The 21,115-nt window shown below is 42.4% G+C and overlaps 2 protein-coding genes across 2 annotated transcripts; both read left to right on the top strand.

The window, feature by feature from the left end:
* Positions 1-7,742: 7,742 nt before the first annotated feature.
* htr1fa (5-hydroxytryptamine (serotonin) receptor 1Fa) lies at positions 7,743-8,963 on the top strand (the record flags this gene model as incomplete). The annotated part of the gene is made up of 1 exon (XM_079277356.1): positions 7,743-8,963. The coding sequence occupies one exon, from the start codon at positions 7,743-7,745 to the stop codon at positions 8,961-8,963; it is 1,221 nt and encodes a 406-aa protein (XP_079133482.1).
* Positions 8,964-11,414: 2,451 nt separating this feature from the next.
* Positions 11,415-20,967, top strand: znf654 (zinc finger protein 654). The gene is made up of 12 exons (XM_079277170.1): positions 11,415-11,576; positions 12,713-12,858; positions 13,302-13,383; positions 13,640-13,775; positions 14,459-14,661; positions 14,915-15,051; positions 15,294-15,435; positions 15,628-15,912; positions 16,016-17,134; positions 17,345-18,099; positions 18,206-19,287; positions 19,387-20,967. The coding sequence occupies exons 1-12, from the start codon at positions 11,451-11,453 to the stop codon at positions 19,389-19,391; spliced, it is 4,218 nt and encodes a 1,405-aa protein (XP_079133296.1). The 5' UTR covers positions 11,415-11,450; the 3' UTR covers positions 19,392-20,967.
* The last annotated feature ends 148 nt before the right edge of the window (positions 20,968-21,115 follow it).

Raw genomic sequence — 21,115 nt, forward strand, 5'->3', positions numbered from 1 at the left:
AGTGTATTCCCTGAACTTTATAGGCCCAACTGTATTGCTCTCTTAATCTACACTTGAAATGACTCACACTCGTGCAGTACATCCCCAGAAGTGATCTGGAAACCCATTGGCTGAAAAGAGATAAAGCTCTCACATTTCAGCAAGGTTTCAAGTAAGGAAGCCCACAAGCAACTGCCACTAACACACACAAATTGTATACATATAAACAACAGAGTGAGCTAAATCAATGACAGGCAAATACAATATAACAAGCTTTGCATGATTCCGATATCTCCTTCCTATCTTTAACTACAACATTGGCTGATAAAATCCAGTAAAACATCTTGCATGCTTCTGCTGTCATGTTGTTGACTTATTTATTGTTAAAAGCATACGAAATCCATTCCTTATGCAGTTATCTGACAAAATATTTTAACTTTTAGCAATAAAACAAATCAAGTGTTAAAGTGCACTTTTAAACATTCTGTTACTTGCCTTTGTTTTTGTGAAAACTGCAGTCAGTTGTCAATACTCACTGCTGGTTTTCAACAATTATGGAACGAGGAAAAAAACAGCTGTACATCATGAATCTGTATGCGTGTAACATAGCATAATGAATGTGCCCCCATGTCAGACCATAGCTTTTCATCTATGTTCAGAGCATTTTTTATGTATATTATCAGCTGCAAGTGGTGAGCTGAGTAAAGGCTAATAGACCTGCTGAAAAAAATCTGTTTTGAAAGCCCTTAATCTCAACACTTGACAACATAATTCAATTGGTAATTTGTAATATATTCAACCCCAGCAGCTATGTTACTCTCAAGCTAATTTAAATCATAAAGCTGCATGCTGCTGCTGCTGCTGCTGCACTCACAGCCTTTTCTCTCACCTTGCAGGTTTTAATCATACATCGGTTTCCAACAGCGGACAGCACACAGCTCAAGTCAGCAGCATAACAGAAGAAAATTCAGTAATGTTGTATGATTTATTTCGATGAACATGTTAGTAATATCGCAAAAATACCTGCACACCAAGTTCTCATTATGGCCTCTCTCAAAGATCAATCACATACAGCGTGTGTGCCAAGCAACTGCTTATTTGACCTTTTCTCTCCCAGTTTCTATCCTGCATTCGTACATTTCCCAACATCACTAATTTAAACATTTATTACCAGAACGAGAGTGTGCCAGAACTGTATAACCTTGATCTGCTCCAAAGAACTGTAAGGAGACTTACTAAATAGACGAGTCTGTCGTCAAGCAAACTCTGATGGAGTTTAGTGAACACCAGCAATATTAATACAACTGAGGTATGTTATTGATGGCGATGCTGTTTATGCATTCGAGGACAATCTTGCTTCTCAGACATCAGCAACTTTTCAATTATTGAAACAAAGTCCCACTGTCCTCCTTATAGTCTTGATGTTTGTTTGATGCTGCTATAAAGCAGAAGAAGGTGGCAGAAGCGAGACAAAAGAGGACATGCCATTAAAAGACATTTAAATTGCATTTCCGCTTGAATTATGTTTCTTTTTTACATGGACCTCTCATCAGTTTAGCCATTTGCTTCATTGCCTCCATCCAGTCCATTTACACTAAGGTGCCCTCATTGCAAGGAAACTCTTGTGGAACTCAGTGAGGATATTAGCCCCTGCTGATTTGAGCAACTATGCATGAGATGCGCTGATTATTTCAGTATTTAGGTTCATTATTTTCACATAATGTATATGTATGTACCCTAATGTATTCATTTTTAAATGAAGCAAAATGCTTAGCATGTGCATATACGTGACACATCTTCTAGAATCCTAACACATGATTAAGTTAACGTACATATTCATGACAGAACCATTGCTGTACAGACTCAGTGTTTGATGTTTGTTTTTTTTACACTCAGTTTTAGACCATTCTTTTATGCATAAGTTACATGATTAACATTTAAATGCTTGTAATAATATATTATTTAGCAGACTACACATTTCCCTTCTCCATAGGCCATGGCCTGTATAATACAGATGCGAAAACAGGTATTTTGTGACATGAATCGATAGCACTACAGACAGTAGACTTTTTGAGGAAACACAATTGTTTCCTTTTTTACATTCCAGGAAATGTGACACAAAAGTAACGGGGAAGAAGTTGGGGAGGCTGAATGGTAAAGGACATCACTTTCAAATGGGAGATGATATGTTTCCTGCGTCCTCCCTGTTTTTAGGTTTCAGTCTGTCATGTTCGGGAAAGACATTGGTTTTGTTGGAATACCAAAAAAGTTTAGAGCGTAGAGTTGGCATTTACTATCCAATATTTAACCAAGCCCACAAGTACTTGGAGTACTCTAAACCGTAAAATTGCAAACCATGCCTTAGTTGCCAAAAGCAAACGCTGTAGGAAAACAAAGCTCTTGCTTGCAGCTGTTTTGAGCAGCAAGATCTGACAAACCGTCCTCCACGCTGCCAGCCCAGTGCTGAACAGCAGACAGATAAAGTTAGCAGCTAGCTGGTGGACATGTTTGATCAGATATTTTTATTGAGAGCTGGTGGCATATTTTGCCAACATATTAGCCCAAACAACTTCATTAGCTGATATGTGGCTGCTGTGTATCTGACAGCTGGCGTTGATGGTTCTCAGTGTGAAGGGGCCATGCAATTAACAGAGGCAAACAATTCGCTTACTTTATATTCTTGGCTGCAGATACTTTCATCAGGAGTTTTCTAATCTTGCTTCTTCTCCAGGGGGGGGGTTGAATTCATGAAGGCATGATTAGTGACCCGAACAACTGTAATGTTTGGGGATCAAGTCATTCATTACATAACTATAACTATAATAAATACTCAAAATATCATGTAGCTCTTTAACCCTTATTTGGTGAGAGATAACAACCTCTGCTTTTCTTGGCAGCTACTGTCGACAAACAGATGTCTTTGAAGTGAATAGCATAGATGTGTAACTCCAGTTTCAGCATTCTGAAAACGTTTGTCTTTTGACAACCCACACTTTATCTCCAAATACTATCTAAAGCACATGTGTCAAACTCAAGGACCGCGGGCTGAATCTGGCCCGCCACGTCATTTCATGTGGCCCGCGAATCCGCCAGCAAAAAAATAAAATAAATTAAAACAAATAATTTGTTTTTTTTGGAAAAATAATTAAAAGTTAGACAAGAAGTTAGACAAGAAGAACCAATGGATCCTTTCCAGCACTATATACTGATAGATAATTCAAAGTTTCAGCTAAATCCTTCTCCACTCAAAAATATGTTTTCCAAATTGTTCCTAAAATGATTAGTTAAAACTAGCCTTTGATTTGATTAAAACGATATCATTCACGATATCACTGAAAGCGATGGTAAATAGGAAACTCTGTGTGCAGCGTACATATCAATCATCTATCGCAATTAAAGCTGGTTAGCACAACTCAGACGCTGACACCAGCAAAATAATTTACTTTATGTGACCTATTATCACCTGCATCAGTATATACTGTACACAACATTACAACGCATGCAGTTGAGCATTATGAAAATGAAAATAAAAGATCCAGCGTCTCTGTCCCATTTGGTTCTGGTGAGCGCTTGAACCAGTTCCATTAAATCCAGCTACTTCTATCAGCATGGAGCTATCTGCGTGTGCAGGGAAACACCAGCTGTGACATGCGTGAGGTGATCCACTCAGGCTTGAAACGAGAACACAGTTCAATGAGTGAGAACAGTGGCTGCTGCAGAGTGGACATGGCAGCAGTTCAGCCCATTCAGGGTAATTGGAATGAATGATATCGACCCTTTTGTGAAACGCAGGAACGAGTATGCGATTAGCATAATGTTTCTTGTCTTTTAGTCACTTTCCATTATAATCCCAAATAGTGGTCACTATTTATTTTGTTTTTTAATAATTCATCTTTACTTTCACTGATGTATGACATTTCTTTCCACTTTAATTTTAAGAGAAAATAAACATATTTAATCTGATTAGAGGGATCTCTTAACAGTAACACTTCTTGACAACTTTTCCATTAACCTCCACCACCAAAATGAAATAGATAGAGCAGAAGAAACGAGATGAAGAGACAGACCAGCAAATTAATCAGAGTTGTTCTACCGTCTTGTGGGGTTGCAGTTAGTCATCTATTTGCATCTTTCCAGAGCTGTCAGTCATCTTTTCACAACTCTCCTCCTTCACAACAACACTTGGCAGCTTCATGTCCTGCCTGGGCCAAACTGTTTGTGTTTCAGAGATTGCACGCCACGTGACGGATGCAGCTTCCCTGTTCAATGTCAGAGGGTTGACATTCGTTTCGGTGACTGCAAACCTTTTGAAATTAGAGTGAAGATGGTGTTTGTACAGTGTATCTGTGTTTGTTTACAGTATTACTTAAGGGTGCCTACATACGTGTTTGAGCCGGGAGTGAGAGAAACTGCATGAGAGTGGATTCAACTAATCTCTATATCTTCGTCACTGAATGTGGAGGGAACATTTTCAACATGCTTCTGCTTTGTCAGCATCCTTGTTATCTGCACAACCTGATTCTGTTACTGGCAGACTGCAGAAGCATTCTCATATTATATGTGTGTAGCTACATAATAAACAACTCTTTTTTTTTTTTTTTTGTAAAAATGCAGACAGTTATTTGATAAATCTGCTGATATCGCAGATCACGGAGCCTAAAAGTTACTGAACAGTATCAGGGTGTGCTGGTTCTTATCTCTTATCACCCTCTCCATAATGGGTAGATAATTAATGGAGAAAATAATGTATACTGCACGACTCCCAGAAAAAAACTACTTTGAAAGCTACTCTATAATTTCAATACAATGTGGCCATCAGTCAGTGAATTAAGCTGTGTTCCCTGTTTGCTGAATTCATGCAAGGGCACTGGCTTTTGTTGTGAATAAAGCAGAGAGCAGACTCACTCTGACTCACTGGAGCTTATCTTCAGATGGCCTTGAACAGAAAGCCTGTGTTTTTGAACATTTTGAGACAAAAGCAGATGATTTTCTTTGTGCACATAATGACAGGCTGACACTGTTAACGCATGCTACCAATCGTCGCACATGCTCAGGCGCACTCTTAAAAACACGTCCACTTTGCCCATACTGTATAAAATATATGCTTGTGCACAAATTAAAAACTATTTTCAGATACACAGTGACAGAGTGCAACAAAGGTGCAGCAGTAATTATCATACCTATCTGAGCAAAGTACTCTGTCGGTTTTCTTCTAAATTCATTCAAGGGTGAACGGGAAGGACGGTATAATTACATAACACAGACGAAACACAAAAGACTCAAATCACAGGTGTAAAGAAACAAATATGCCACAGCAAAGAAATTTGCCTTAGAATATCTGTGAAACCATTTGTATTTTTTATTTTGCAGCCAATGCAGCATAATGAACTGCGCCTGACTCTTCCCAGCAAAGAGCTTTATTAAAGAGTTGTCACGGGAGTTCACAGGTTAGGACCCAATAGCAAGACCATAGGAGACAGAAGTTAATATAAACAGGTTTTATTTAGAATGTGTGTGAAGGTGTGGAGCCCGTGGTCCGACACCAGAGAGTAGGCAGATCGGCGGTGTGTAGTCCGTAACCACCAAGGAGGGCAGAGCGGCGGTGTGTAATCCGTTTAACACAAGGGCAGAAGATGGCACGGGGTTGAAGCGGGTGAAAGACGGTACGACCTGACAACCCCAGGCTGCAGGACCAGAGTTTATATATTGTCAGGGGAATCGTTCGTGGGACCTGAGTCTGGTGTGTCAGGCTGCAGGAGGTGATTAGCTGACGTAGCTGCAGCTGTGTGGCCATGGAAGGCGTCTGGTCTGACAGGGATCCTGACAAGAGTTTGCTGAAACTGCACTTAAGAAAGTAATTTTCTTTTGCCGACCCTGCAAATCGATTAGAAAACATTTTCTAACAGGTCAGAGCTGCTGTCTTCAAAACTAGCTCCGCCACTGGTGAGCTGGAAAAGCAGACAAATTGTGTGTGCAGAGAAAAATACGAAGTAAACATAATTTGTAGTAAACGTATAACGACGGCGCTATATGGCTCTTAAATAATCGAAAGCTTCTTTGTGTCTTTATAATCTGTAGTTTTGTATACAATAACAGCACCACACTAAGCAAAGAGCACCAAGGTGACTCAGGCCGGCTCAGGGATGGCAGTGCCCACACCTTGAATGAAGTAGTGAAACAATACTCATCATATGCCTCTGCACCACGTCACATTCACGTTTAATGTGCTCAATTTTTGAATTATGCCACAATTTCACCTGCATCTAATGCTACCTGGTAGTAAGGGTAGTATATTGTACAAGTTTATCTATAATGGTCCAACAGTAAAAAAGATATCTTTGGCTCTATGGAACCCTTTTTGACAAGAAGTGGCTTTGGAGGTTTTCGCTGTGAATTGTTTTACCTGGCACTTTGCCATGTGTTAAGGTTAAGTGAACTGAAATCTCTTATCTCATTCAGTTGTCATGTACCTTTGCCACACCGCTCACCCACCCACCCCCCAATGGACCCACTCTGAGAATTGAACAGTCTCCGCAGAGACCTGGGAGTCAAGAGTTTGGCTGCCTTTGCTCCATCGCCAAACGAAGTAAAAGTACTGTACTACTTGTTGTTTCTATAGCAACAGTTCCCACTCATGTCTTCGGGGTACCGTGCAATGCGGAGAGTGAAGGAGAGCTGCGATGACGATCATACCTGAGTATATTGATTTAATCACAGAGGCTGTTGGTAAATTAATGGTAGACAAATATACAAATATGCCCAAAATACAGAGAGTGATATTTGTGGATTGAAACAGGCAACACATAATATTTCTGTCTGATGTTGTATGTCTTTAAGTGTCAGTATATGTTCACATGCCAACAATTACAAGAAAAGTTATCCACCAATTTCGAAGCTTTTTGAGTTTGAAAGGCCTGTGAAACAACATTAATTGGTATCGTTAAACTCAGGATAATCAATGAGCAAGCCAATGAGCTATGTTAGACTGACCCAAATTGGAAAAGCAGGTGTCACATCATGTGAATACTTACTTCAGCTCATAATGAGACCCAATGATCCAGAAAGCTGTCCTCAAGAATCAAGTTCATTTGAATTGAAACAGACATGCAAATATTAGTTTCTAAGAAGCCATTCACTGTATCTGCTGTGTAGGTGTACGCGTCCTTGGCTGTTTCTTTTACTTTGCTGTTGTACCGTCTTCAATAGCTCTCTTTTGTTCCCTCTCTCTCTCTCTCTCTCCCAGGTGTTGATGAGTGGCAGAGGTGACGTGATGGCAGAGCTAGCAGGCAGGACAGAACCGGGCCGACGGTCTGCTGCACACTGAACCAGCTGGATGCAACACGTTAGAGCCTAGACAGGTAGGAGTGGACAAGTTAAAATATAAAAATGTCAAAGCATTTACAACCATTTAAGGTTTCGAGACCTTGGACACGGTCCTTAAAGTCCATATCTTTCAAGCACATTTTCAATGAAAACTTTCATTTTATCAGCCTTGGCATGTTTTGTATTTGAAGTGCAGAAAGCGAAATCATTGTCTGTGACTGTTTGAAAAAAGAAGATGTAGGAATTATAGCACAATTCTTGCAATCATTTTATTGCGCTAAAATGGTGACTGGCTGATTAAATTCCACACCAGCAACATGACCAACAAAATAATATACACAGCTACACAGCAGTCAAAAAAAGATAGTTTTTTGAAAATAAAGTGTCCCGAATCTCCTGTTATGTCTAATGCACAACTCCCTGTCCATTCTGCTTGCAGAATGGATTTCCCCAATTGCACTGAAGGGGTGTTTGCCACAAGCTGCAGTGGTAATGACTCACTGGAGACCACTAAACTTCCTCCCAGTAAGATCCTGCTCACAATGACCCTGTCTGTACTGGCTATCCTGACTACATTCTTCAACTGCCTGGTGATCACAGCAATCGCAGTCACGCGCAAGTTGCACCACCCGGCCAACTACCTCATCTGCTCATTAGCAGTGACTGACCTGCTGGTGGCTGTGCTGGTCATGCCCTTCAGTATTATGTACATCCAGAAAGAAACCTGGCTCATGGGCCAGGTGGTGTGTACCATCTGGTTGAGTGTGGATATCACCTGTTGCACATGCTCCATCCTGCACCTTGCTGCAATCGCCATCGACCGTTACAGAGCCATCACTGATGCAGTGGAGTACTCTCGCAAACGCACGGGGGCCAGGGCTGGGGCGATGGTGGCAGTGGTGTGGCTCTTGTCCATCCTCATCTCACTTCCTCCTCTAATCTGGCGGCACTACAGTGGGGATTCAGAGCAGGAAGACCAGTGCATCATGATGCACCATCACATAACCTTCACCTTGTACTCCACCCTTGGGGCGTTCTACATCCCCCTGATGCTCATCCTCATCCTCTACTACAAAATCTACCGTGCCGCTCAGACCCTGTATATGCGCAGGGAAGCCAGCCGGGCAAGCCGTCACTCATGTATGACCAATGGGAGCATGATCCCGTCATCCTACCCTGCTGGAGAAGGCGCCGACGATGGTGGACCTCGAAGTCCGGAGCCAATAATTCCACCAGAAAAGTCTTTCTCTGAACCCTCAACTGAGGAACCGCCACGTGAACGGGTGCGTGCATCGGTAAAGGTTCTCCAGTGCAAGTCGCGCCGGAACGAGTCACGTAGTGAGTCACGGAGTGAGTCACGGAGTGAATCACGTAGGAGTCAGTTTTACCAAGGACCACGGATCTCGGGCTCACGGGAGCGCAAAGCGGCATCGATGTTGGGGTTAATAATAGGGGCCTTTGTCATCTGTTGGTTGCCATTTTTTGTCAAGGAAGTGATTGTCAACACCTGCGGTTCTTGCAGTACTTCGATGGAGATGGCTGACTTTCTGACATGGTTGGGCTACCTAAACTCGCTGATCAACCCCCTCATCTACACCATCTTTAATGAAGACTTCAAAAAAGCTTTCCAAAGACTCGTTAGGTGCAGTCATTACCTCTGATGGATCAATTACGCACAATCATAACCCATACTTTACAACACGTGTAACCAGGGGGGTACGATCTAAAGGCTGGGGGTAACTGACTGAATGTGCCTGAGAGACAATAATGATTGACAACCATTTCCAGATGCTCCACCAGGAACTCCAACAGCCTAAATAGCAGCAGCAGAGCAACAAGCTTTGCAGCAAAGTTCCACATTGAAATCCAAGTCATGCTATTAATAGAACAGCCTGAGATTCCCTTGATGTTAATTGGTGTCTTTGAAAGGATACTGACATATTGGTTTTTAGAAAATGGGCCATCGCTGACCTTTTTGAGGCCTGGGTTCTGAACATTACTGATCGACCCCATTAAAGGGCCTTGAAATAGCTGACCATTAAGGAGTTTCCATCTAATGACCTCCCTTTTATCTCGTCCAAGCTGCTGGCTAACATGTGTAAAATTCCACAGCATACCAAGTTGTGATTTTCTGTGGCCATGGCGTTATAGAGGGTGACTTTTATCTGACTGACTGCCGCAGTGATTGTGAACAGAAATTGTTGTTGAATGTGATATGTATTCAGCGAAACCCTCCAACAAATATGAGTTATATATTTGTAGATTGTTAACGCTTTCTGTCAGGTAATGGCAACGATACTGTCTTAATCCATTTGACAATCTGAAAGCGCAAAGTTATTGACTGCCTTTCAACATAATTTATCATGTTTTAAATGTTTAGGATTAACAGCTAAGAATGCCTTCAATGTGAATAAAATGCTTTGTGATCTAGGACCAAATCATACCATGAATAACGCATTCTGAATTATAAAAGAAAAAATACCTGGGGACCAACATAACAATGGAACCTGTCTCAACTTTCAGTACAAAAGATTTATTTTTGGAGAGGGCTTACATCTGATGGGCTTACATGAGATGGGTTACATCTTCCATAAGACGCTGCCACTGTAATTGATGTTTTGCAGAACCTTTATGTTGGTTTAAGTTATTTCTTAGGATATTTATTCATATGTCTTGGAGCCATTAAACACCCCACCCCATCTGACTCCCACGCCATAGCCACCATTAATCAATGAATTACAGAACCACCAGTGCAGAAATCGTCATTACATGAATCCCACTAAAGTACTTGGAATAGAACGACTATTTCTTTACTGCCTCCAAGAGGGTGCACGATATGTTGATGGAAATATTGTGGATGAGTCATGTGTGAGGGTGTACTGTATGCCAGAGCGATAAAGTGTGTCATACATGCACATACTGTACATCTGACAATATGAACAGTATTTGTATACTGTTTCTGTCTTTGTCTCTCACTGTTTCAATACTCAATAATAAACAGCCCATATATGAATGATGTTCTTCTCTGTGTTACTGATCATTTCCCTTAGTGAAGGTTTGGTATGTGAGTGCTATGAGTACAGTGTGTGTATGGAGAGATTGATAGCAGTTATAACATGCATGATAACTCACTGATCAGCTTTATGTGCAAATGAACATTAATAGGATCTACTGCAACACCACATTTCAGTCTGCCGACTTAAATATTTAAAGATATTTTCCATATTCTGATATGATGACGCTCCCTTGTGGCTGTTAGAAAGACTGCGGTCTTCCCAGTTGGCTGTGATGAACTGCATCAGTCTCTTTCACAGCTTCAACCTATGGCTTCAACACAGAGATTCATGGATCTGGAAATATGGAATCGTTTATTTGGCCTCATCAACTCAATAAATAAAAGTGATGAAATAAAAAAAAAATCTGCATTCATGTGTCACATAGAAAAAAATATGCTAAAAGAGGACATACAATCAGAAACTAAATGCCTGAATTCACTTTAGCCTACATGGGTTTACAGCAATTCCCATCAGCCTCTTCTTTTACCTCTATCGTATCAACCTTGTGACCGTCATGTCCGAATTAGTTTAATGTTATAGGTATTTGGGGAAATGTTCTTTTCTGATGTTATGTTACATATGTTACAGAAATTTAAGAGACATTATTTTTAAAATGACTCATTAGAGAGAGCTTTTAAAACCCTCTTTCACAGAAGAACAATATGCAAAAGTCAAACTTTCCTCTCCTCTGTATAGTTTTGCCAAACTTGCTGTACACGTGTAATTGACAAACTACTTATTTTTAAAAGTTAGTAAAATGTTAGTAACTTTGTAAAACTCCAAAATGCCTGCTTGTAAATTCTACTGGAAAGACTTTCCTTAATAATCAATATGACAATAGCCTACTAACTACTGATCAGTGTAAGATTACTCTCACAGATCAAATGTATGCGTATTAGATGTGAACCATTTGTTCTAAAAATGTAACTGCCATCTTGTGAATAAAAATGAAGTTTGCACAATGGTGTCTCAATCTTGATGATCGCTGTAATTACGGGGTTGCCAGGTTGGTTTTATTTTTTCGCGGGGGATACGAGGACGCTAGCTTTCAAACCTGGCAACTTTGACTATGCGCTGGATACAGCAGACAGTATGGCGGACAGCGAAAGTGATTTGGAAACAGACGGGCTAGAATTAGCCCTGGACACGTTGTGCAATAGACATTGCAGCAACGAGTCGTCTCTGAAGAGCAAAGGCTATTGCTCTGAGTTTTGTGAGGTATGCTAGTCTCTATTTTGTAAAACGGTCTCCATAGTCGCCGTCTGTTTATTGCTAACGCTACTAGCTTTGCTAGCTAACGCTAGTCCCCAGACCATGTAGCGTTATGTTTGGCGTCATTGTGAAGCTACGACTGGCATAGCCCGTCTTAAACAAAACATAAATGATTAATAAAACGAAGAGAGGTATAAACTGTACTCCTGGCTAGGTAACTTGATGTAGTAGGCTACCAGAGTTCCTCAAAATAGGCCTATCCGATGTATGCTATAAGTTAGCTTAGCTGGTTAGCTTTGTAGCAGTAAAGTTAAGCTTATTAACGGTATGAGGTTAACATAGCTCTACTAACGAGCTGTATTTAGTTTAACTATTGGATATTATTAAAACGTTGTTTTAACATTTAAGGGAAACACTAGGTTTCCTACACTGTTTTCAAATCCCAGTTATTAAGATTAAAAGGCAACTTAAAGCTAAATAATAAAGCGTTACAAGGCGAACTTTCTGCAAATCACAAGACTGTGAAATCATTGTATGCTGAAGTGTTACATCAGTGTGATATCAGCCTTGTTTATAAGATATAACTTAAGATAGTTATCTATTCCCGTATTCCATCTAATTTACTACACTCCACAATCATAGTTTGTCCCTCCTTTCCTCGTTGTGGGAGTTAAAGCATGATAAGTGACACTCGCACTGCAGTTTAACCAACAAAGCTCTGCAATTGTCAAACACTGATTACCTCTCTGTTTGAGGCGGTGTTGTGTCAGTGCTAGTTTGTGTCATGTTGTGCACAGGAATTATTGTAACAAAGTTACAATAGACAATGATTTTAAATAGGCTGACTGTACTACCTCAGTACAAACACAGTGTTGCATTTTCATCCTTGAACACTATGATTGGTCCTGTAGATTTAACATTTCTAGCTTTTTATTGTTATTAGGTAGGCACGCTTGATGTACCACCCCACATGATTATCTACAGTTTATGCACACTGCATACGAATGTCCCGAAATTACTTTGAACTTTTAATATTTTGAAGGCAGCTATTTATTCGGTGTGCTTTAGTGCTAAAAAAAAACCTCTGGTGATCAATTGAAATGTATTTCATATTTCTCCGTGTCTGTGTTTTTCCTGCACAGTTGGTCGAGGAGTACACGGGGCATTGGCAAGTTCCTCTCCCTCAGCTGAAGGTGCTGCGGACCGCACTCTGCAGTTTCACCAAAGCCACTGCGGCCTTCCCCGATGACTGTCAGCACATCCACTATGTCCTCAGCAGTATGGCCTTGTAAGTACTCTGTTACATGTAATGGGAGACATTGTTTGTTGACGTTTAGAGGGGCAAGTAAAGCTCATGATATGAGTTTTACAGAGGAATTCTTAGCCTACACGTTGGATGTGCATACTGGTAATCTAAAACTCAACCATATGCCGTACCGCAGTGAACATGGCAGCCTTGTTTTCTTGTTTTGTGAAATACTGGAGCTAACTATTTTAGGTACACTGTCCCACAGCAATAGCACACAAATGTTATATTTTCTCCCCATGTTTGCAAACCAGTAGAGCTACAGTTAAAGAGCTTTTTGCTTGGATTAGCTGCTACATATTGGTCAGTATTTACTGTTTGATAGCACTTGTATAGAAAATGACTGCTAAGGGTTTGTACTGATTAAGATATACTTACTGTGGGATGTTTTTTGGCAAACTAATGTTCTTCTCTTTGTCTTTTAGGAGCTTTTTTGAACTGATGCTGTTTTTCAGCAAGGAAGAATTTGTGGAAGAGCCTTTAAAAGACATTCTGGATTCCTTTCAGGTGACTCACCGTTTCAATCCTCAGTTTTCTTATTCACGCTTTCATTACACCCAGCTGCTGTACCAGTTGTGAGTGTTCACTAAAAGTTACCAGCACCCAGCCAACAGCCAGCGTTACCCCAATGTTTTATCAAAATAACAACTACCTGTGTGTTTGCTACTGCTACTCTATCCATATCTAGTATGTAGTTATGAACCAACATATCCTAAAAGTCATTGTTGTGATTGGTCGTCTCACAAATTCAAACTCTTTGCAGGAGTGCCACTCTCAGCTCCTGAGGCACAGGAACATCTACCTTCAGCATGTGAAGCTGATCATCAAAGCAGGAGGCCCGTGGGAGAATCTAGTGCTGCAAGGAATCCTGAAAGAGGCGGACTTACCATTGAAAGAAGGTAGGCTCATGGCCACATCTTTTTTGGGCTTACTTCATACTTTATTCTGAATTGGGTCACCCCACTCTTGTGACCAGACTTGCTATTGATAAGACCCTCTGAGGTTGTGTCAGCAACCAACGTAATCGGTTTAACAGAAAGATAGAAGAGAATAAGTGAGCTCACACAGCTTTGTGGAGCAGCAGTGCTACTTGATGGGGAGTGTGACACATACTTGCCTTCCTGTCTATCATTCACGTCTCACTATCGTACCATCACACACGAATGGAGTTCAGCTGCTGTGTTTTTTATGGACTTGCTCAACAGAATTTCTCCTGCAGGCTGTAGCTGTCTGGCCAAAAGACGTGTCCTTTACAGTATTTGGTAAAAATGTACAGTACATCTTAATGCTATGTCCAGTTTTTCCTAAAAATGTATTTCAAATTACAAAATATTTCATCAAAACTAGTAGCTGAATATACGCTGTTTCTGAAAATGTTGCTTAAGATTTTACAACACATCAATCCCTTCATCATCATATCAGAGAACAACAAAACTGAAGGGCCAGTGAAGAATTGTAATGACCCCAATATCAGTGTTATTACCGGTATTCTGCATTGCCCTAGCCAACACCTGTATGTAAATACCCATATATCATATATATTAACTCATGTAACCCCCCCCCCCCCCCCCCCCCCATGCAGTTGAGGACTACTTAAGCTCAGAGTTGCCAGTGTTCTTTGAGCTGCGGATTCGTTATCTGCGAGCCTGTGAACGGATGCAAGAGGCAATGGCGCTGGCTAAAACCTGCCTGGAAAATCGCGAGGCTGGAAAGCATCTGTACTTCCATCAGGTCTACCTGACCTGCCGCTACAAGGCCTCACTGCATGAGCACTTTCACAAGGAGGTAAGAGATGAAGAGTGGCAAAGGATGCATGGGGCTTTATAGATGAATATTCTATATCATTAAAACAAATTATTAAGATGCTGTTCTGAAGATTGTCAGCCGTATGAATTACGTGAATGGAAGCTGTAATAACGAGCACCCAACTGGTCAGATGGTTCTTGTATACCTTATAGATTGTAATGCATTTTGATTTATTTCATATTTGGAGTCTATTTTTATGCATGTATGTGCCTCTACATATCTTCTTCCACAGATGGCAGAGATAGACGGCCGTGATGCGGTGGAGATCATCTGCAACACGGAGAGCGTTGAAAAAGATGAGCTTCTGTTGTCGCTGTGTAAAGCTTTCCTCACCCAGCAGCTACACAATGGAGACATGTACTACATCTGGTAAGAATGACCGTCAGACATGTATGTCACACCAATACTACATCGGACTTTCCTCCTCAGTGTTCACAGCCGATGCTACTTTCAGGTCAATTCACCCAGTGTTTGATCAATCTTGTAGTGAGGGGAGCTGTTGTCAAGATGCACAGTTTTGTATTTTTGATTTAGTTTAGTACCCCCTCTGTTAACTTGTCATCAAAACGTATGAGTGACGTCTTTGGCTTGTCCTCCGCTGCCTCTTGCAGGGACCTGGTGTTCATCTGGAGCAGGTTGCATCTCAGGGCCCAGCCCTCCAGACATGGTTTCCTGGCCGAGTGCTTGCAGTTGGCTTCTTCTGCTACGAACGTCAGAGCCATCTTCCCCTTCATCAAACTCGTCACCACAGAGGTGCGACCGGAGTCACAGCATCTTCTTTTTCCATGCCATGTTTCTCGGAACGAATGATATATTTAGCTGCTGGAAATACACGGCTTCCGTTTTTGTGTCATCGAGTCAAAATAAACATCACCTTGACCCTAATAAGCTTCTCTTATCTACGATTTTCCCCTTGTTTTAATGACTTTGTTTGTTTTTGGCCAGCTGGGGGTTGAAGGAGTCCAGGTCTGTGTGGAGCTTTGTGCCAGGGCCTTGCAGCTGGGCGACATGCAGGCCGACAGTGTCACCCGGTCCCTCGTCTGCAAGACCACCGCCTTCCTGCTGCCTCATGACCTGGAGATCTGTCGAGCGTGTGCCCTGCTGGTCTTCTGCCTGGAACGCACCCTGGACGCTTACCGAACCGTCTGCCTGCTTTACATGCACCCTGACCAGGAGCCGCACCTCCACAACAGCCCCGTCCGGACCAACGTTCGCTTCCATATTCTGCAGGTCAGAGGTGGTGGAGAGGGGGGCATGTGATCTGATGTAATGACGTGTTTGATGTATCAGCATTCTGATCCATGTCTAAGATTTCTCTATCTTTGTTTTCTAGATGCTCAAGGAGCGCCTGTGTTTTGATCCGGAGTTCTGGAACCTCCTGACCCTCCGGACCCACTGCCTGGGGTTGATGAGTGACAAGGTCATGAAGGCTGCTGTTCTCAGTGAGATGGAGGAGGAAGAGGAGCAGGAATACGAGGAAGAGGAGAAGGAAAACAGCAAAGAGCTGTTGATAAATACGTGTGTAAATGACTCAAGCGCTCAAGGTTTGAATTCCTACCAGCGTGCTGTGGAGGTAGAGACCGAAAACTGTGTCGCCCCTTCAAAAAACCCTCTTCTGAAGAGGAGGAAATGGAGGAAAAGCCTACGAAGGCAATCCATGTCTGACGACGAGGCCGACCGCGGCGACGATCCAGAGTTCAAATACAATCTCAAATCCTCCTACGGCAACAAGCCTGTGTACTCACTGAGACGCATTCACGTTAACATTGAAAATGCAGCTGTCGTAAAAGCCCCGCTAAACCGCAAGAGGGAATACTTGTCTAGATGTGTGAAGAGTCAAATTCTGAAACGGAAGGGTCGGAAGAAAAGATGGTTGCAGGGTCTCCCGAGGCTGGAGCAGGTGCAGCCAGTCAAAAAGAAGAAGGTCTCAGTTAAAGAGATGCAGGTCAAGGGCAAAGGGAAGAAACGGGGACGGAAGCCTTCACAGAAACTGGAACTCTCCTACCCTGAAAACGAAGTACCCCTCACCGAGGAAGAGTCCGGTTTTGAGGAGATAACGGACACAGACGACAGAGAGCCGGACATGCCTCACCTGGAGAACGAACTTGAACAAAAGCGTGAACAGAAAGAGAACCAATTTGAGCAGATGGATAATCTCGAGAGGGAAAGTGGACTTGAGAAACATCCCGACTTGGTCTCCGGTAGCGGTCTCGATGAACAAACCCAAAAGGAATCTCAACCTCAGATCTGTGACGGTCGAGCTGCTGATCCTGAGCTCGATGGTCCGCCCTTAGCGTTATTGGATTGTCCGATAGAAGTGCTGCACAGCTACGCTCTCAAATCCAAAAGGCCCGACAGTGAGAAACCAGAATCCCTGGCACAAGATGAGGTGAATGGCGACGCGGGACAGGAGCCCCAACCCACAGTGGAAGCAGAGGAGTCGAACACTGAGGTCAGTTGTTTTTTCTGTTATTAACGTCCCAGGAATTTCATAATCTACGTTCATAATTCCAAATGAATGCATCTTTATCTTGTCTTACTTGTTGGATGCATTATGCTTTGAATACACTGCAGTGGAATGCTTGTGTACACACAGTCGTTGGAATTGTATTTGATATTCTGCTGACTTGTTCTGTTGAATGGTTCGTTGTCTTTTCTCCAGGTGAAAGCCAAGAGAACGTGGAAGGACCGAGTACGCCGCACTCAACAATACTCCCACTTGATGTACCACTGCAACTTCTGCCACAAAGACTATAAAGGCTTGAACGTTATGAGGCATGCTCTGTCGCACCTTAAGAGCAGGAAACTGAAATGTATACTCTGTGGAAAACACTTTAAACAGCTCCCCTTTGCCAAAAAGCATATTCTGGAGCACATCGATGAGATGAGCAAGCAGAAACCCCCCGATAAGGAGCCGTGCACCGAGGACAGTCCAGCCGCTAATGGAATAGCACACAATGTGAAACCTCCGAACGAAAATCCGACTTCCATTTCCGTCAAGGAAACTTCTGAACCGAAACCCGCAGGCAAAACTAAAGTGTCGAGTCTCAAGAGGGAAGATCGAATCCTCAGGAACCTCCGCACACTCATCAAAAAGACATCCGTGCTTCACAAAAAGTGCAAGAACCCCGATGCGAAGGTCTTCAAGCTGGCCCAATTCAAGGACGAGCAGGTCGTCATTAAAGATGGCGTGGTGGTCGTAAGAGATCCGACTGTGATGGAGGAGGAGAAGCCAGCAGCAGAAAATGGCTTCGGTGTGGACACGTATCACTTGTGCCCCTCAGAGTCCTGTGACAGAGTATTCATGAGGATTAGCACCACGCTAACAAAGCACGCTATTAAATGCCACATCAGCGAAGAGAAGGTGCTGGAGAAGACTTTTGTGTGGGCCAAACGCAAGTGCACCCTATGCCTCAGGTAAGAGTGTATCAGGCATCACAAACTTCTTTTTGCTAAAGATTCTTTATTGCAAGCTACATCTTTGAAAGGTTGTTATTGGGCTGACTGTGCTTTCCTCCAACAGGCAGATCCAGTTCCTCCAGCACTACAAGGACCACATGAAGCTCCACGACACCGCTCTCCAGCACTTCTGCTACCACCTGGAGTGTGACCAGCGCTTCTCGACGCTGCAGGATTTAAAGGACCACGTCAACACTCACCAGCCCTTCAGACCTCAGTGTTCAGTCACAGACTGTGAGAAGCTGTTCGCAAACTTTCAAGGTCTCTACGACCATGAGTGGAGACACTACATCCCGGCGCCTCAGAAAGAGGAACTCGAGCTGGGACCCGGCAGACAGATGACGCAAAACCCAGAAGCTCCGTGGAAGCAGAGGGTGAAGGTTGAAGATATATGGCTTCAGAGTAAAAAGGGGCAGAGAGAAAGTCCGGCCCCCGATCCCGCCGAGGCCTCTAATCGTGAGGCTTTCAGAGAAATGAACAAAACCCAAGACCAGCCTTGCAAAGTAAATATCCCAGACAGTAATCAGGACCCGTCTAGACCTCCTAATTGTTCAGAGAACACAGTCGGTCATGAGCCCGCAGACGACCGCAAAGCCGCCATCAATGGACATGAGGATGAGGCGAGACACACATTGTTAAAGGGGAAGACGTCCCATACCGTTGCTGCTGCAGCAACTCCAACTAAGAGCTGTCGAAAAAGAACGCCCATCGAGTGGGACCCCTTGAATGTCCGGGACCTCGAGGGTTTGTCCACTTTGGCCGAGGGAGTGCAGAAGACGCTGGGAGAGCCGCACATAACCGAGCACAAATCCTTCAAACCTGAAGATCCCGCGTATGCAACTTTTGTCAAAGCGCCCTTCATCCGGCCGCCGCCGTCCACCTACCTGGACGAGTCCCGGCTCTCGATGCGCAAGAGGCGGTCCAACGACGAGGTCCCTCCGAGGAAAAACGTTTACTGGAACAACAACAAGAAGAACAAGGAGCTCGTCCCAGAAGAGCAGCAGCCGGAGGATGACGTGGCCTCCGTGCAGAAGATCCGGCATCGCTGTGACAAATGTCTTTCCTCTTTCAGCACCTTAGAGTTCCAGAAACACCAAGCCCTCAACACATGCTCATCACTCTTTGGCTTCGATTCAGACGACGACAGTAAGTAATACTTGAGGCACTGATTGTAAAGTGTTTCGAGCTGTTATTGTTTGGATATTTCTAATGCTGGATAATCAACTTGTTTCTTTTCTTTCTTAGGTTAGTGGTGAGAGGAGCTGTGACATTCTAGATAACGGAACACTGGAACCCTTTCTTTGTACTCTCACACAGTACCACATACCAGTTTGTAAACAAAGGGGAAATATGTGCCAAAATGATGTATTGTAGGATTGTTTTGTCTCTTACTTAAATTGAGAGAAACTTCATCGGTGTGTCGAGAAGGTAAAACAAACACAAATCTGTAAGGAATATATATTATGTATGATGAATTAATATTTATTTGCCTTTTCAATGAACACTGGTTATAAAAACACTATTTTTTTGTGTTCTCCCCAAATTTAAAATGTCTGGGAACTGACAAACGAATTATGACCGAAGACAACCTCCCTAGATACACGTTCTCTGTTACGTACCGCCTTAAGGTACGTCGTAATCACAGTATTGCTATGTTGGGCCACAGGACAGGTTTTTAATGACAGCCGTTTGCTGGACTCACGATACTGTGGTTAAGTTATAGTAACACATGTATATGTAACTGAAATAAGTATTTTCATTCAACCTATTGACACTGAGGAGTTTTCTTTGTTGAGTTAAATATTTCTTACATCTATTGTAAGCCTCTGATTTGTAAGAATATAGACCAAAAAATCACTAAAATTTCTTTAATGGACAATTTATTTTACTGTCTTAAATCATGTAGTTTGGGAAAAGATGGGTTGTCATTTTTTGGCTTTGAATGTTTTTTTTCTCCTCATGCTTTGCTGGTGGCAGCGGGTGTCCTCTCACACTCCCAAAGGGAACATCTGGTTCTTCCAGCTGTGGTATTCAACATTATGCCAAATGGCTCCAGCATATGATTTCTAAGTCCCGTCCAAATTTTGTCGTTCACATGCAGCATATCAAAAACAGTCCTTGTAACTGTATGAAATATTGTGGAAAGTCATTTTGATTGGGGGAAAGATGAGCTCGGTGTGTGTTGCCTTCTTTGTTTAGCATGTGTGTTAAAATAATGTAGTCTTCCTAATGAATCATGCACATCCCTGCGCTTTGGTCTCTTCAGAGAGGATGTATACAACAGGAGAGATGTGCTGGTGGAGTCCCTCGTACCGTTATCTCATACAGCAGGTCTTCAAACCGTTAGAGGTGTTTACAGCTAAACTGGGCTGCTGTTTGGGTTTGAAAGCAGGATTGAGTTTGTTAACTCTGGAATCACGTATTTATAAGCTGTGACCAAAATGTCTTGAAACATATAAATCTGCCTTCATACTGTCACACGATCATTCTCTACAATGTGGAGATGATTCACCGTTGCATTTGTGCCAAGACGTAATCAGTTTGGACTGGTAAAGATAAAGAATACATCTGTCATACAGTGCCAGATTGCATTCAATTTCAAGTTTTCTTTTTACTCTGATTAACTCCACGACCACGTCTGTCTATGTAGAATATCTGTTGTGTGTGTGTGTGTATATACTTTTGAGGTGGTTAACTTTTTAATGTGGCGTTTTTACGGGACTGCACACTTAAACCTGCTTATTTATATGTACAAATGTTAATATATTGGATTTGTAAAGGTATTGATTCCCTCTATTTTTGTTAAAGAGTGTTTGAATAAACAAATTAAACCAAGTGTCATTGCCAATGATAATTATGGTTTTGGTTAATATTTCTGTTGCACATTATTCCTGTAGATCAACCCTTTTGTGTCATCTGTGTATATATATATATATAATATATACACACGCGCACACCCACCATGCAATGAGAA

Source organism: Melanostigma gelatinosum, assembly GCF_949748355.1.
Source record: "Melanostigma gelatinosum genome assembly, chromosome: 10".
NCBI lineage: Eukaryota > Metazoa > Chordata > Actinopteri > Perciformes > Zoarcidae > Melanostigma > Melanostigma gelatinosum.

What these genes read in the sequence shown, in the direction of transcription:
- znf654 (XM_079277170.1), top strand. Translation starts at nt 11,451, where the DNA reads ATGGCGGACAGCGAAAGTGATTTGGAAACAGACGGGCTAGAATTAGCC. An exon ending in GGAGACATGTACTACATCTG is followed by an intron (nt 15,052 to 15,293) that starts GTAAGAATGACC and finishes TGCCTCTTGCAG; the next exon opens with GGACCTGGTGTTCATCTGGA. An exon ending in TCAAACTCGTCACCACAGAG is followed by an intron (nt 15,436 to 15,627) that starts GTGCGACCGGAG and finishes GTTTTTGGCCAG; the next exon opens with CTGGGGGTTGAAGGAGTCCA.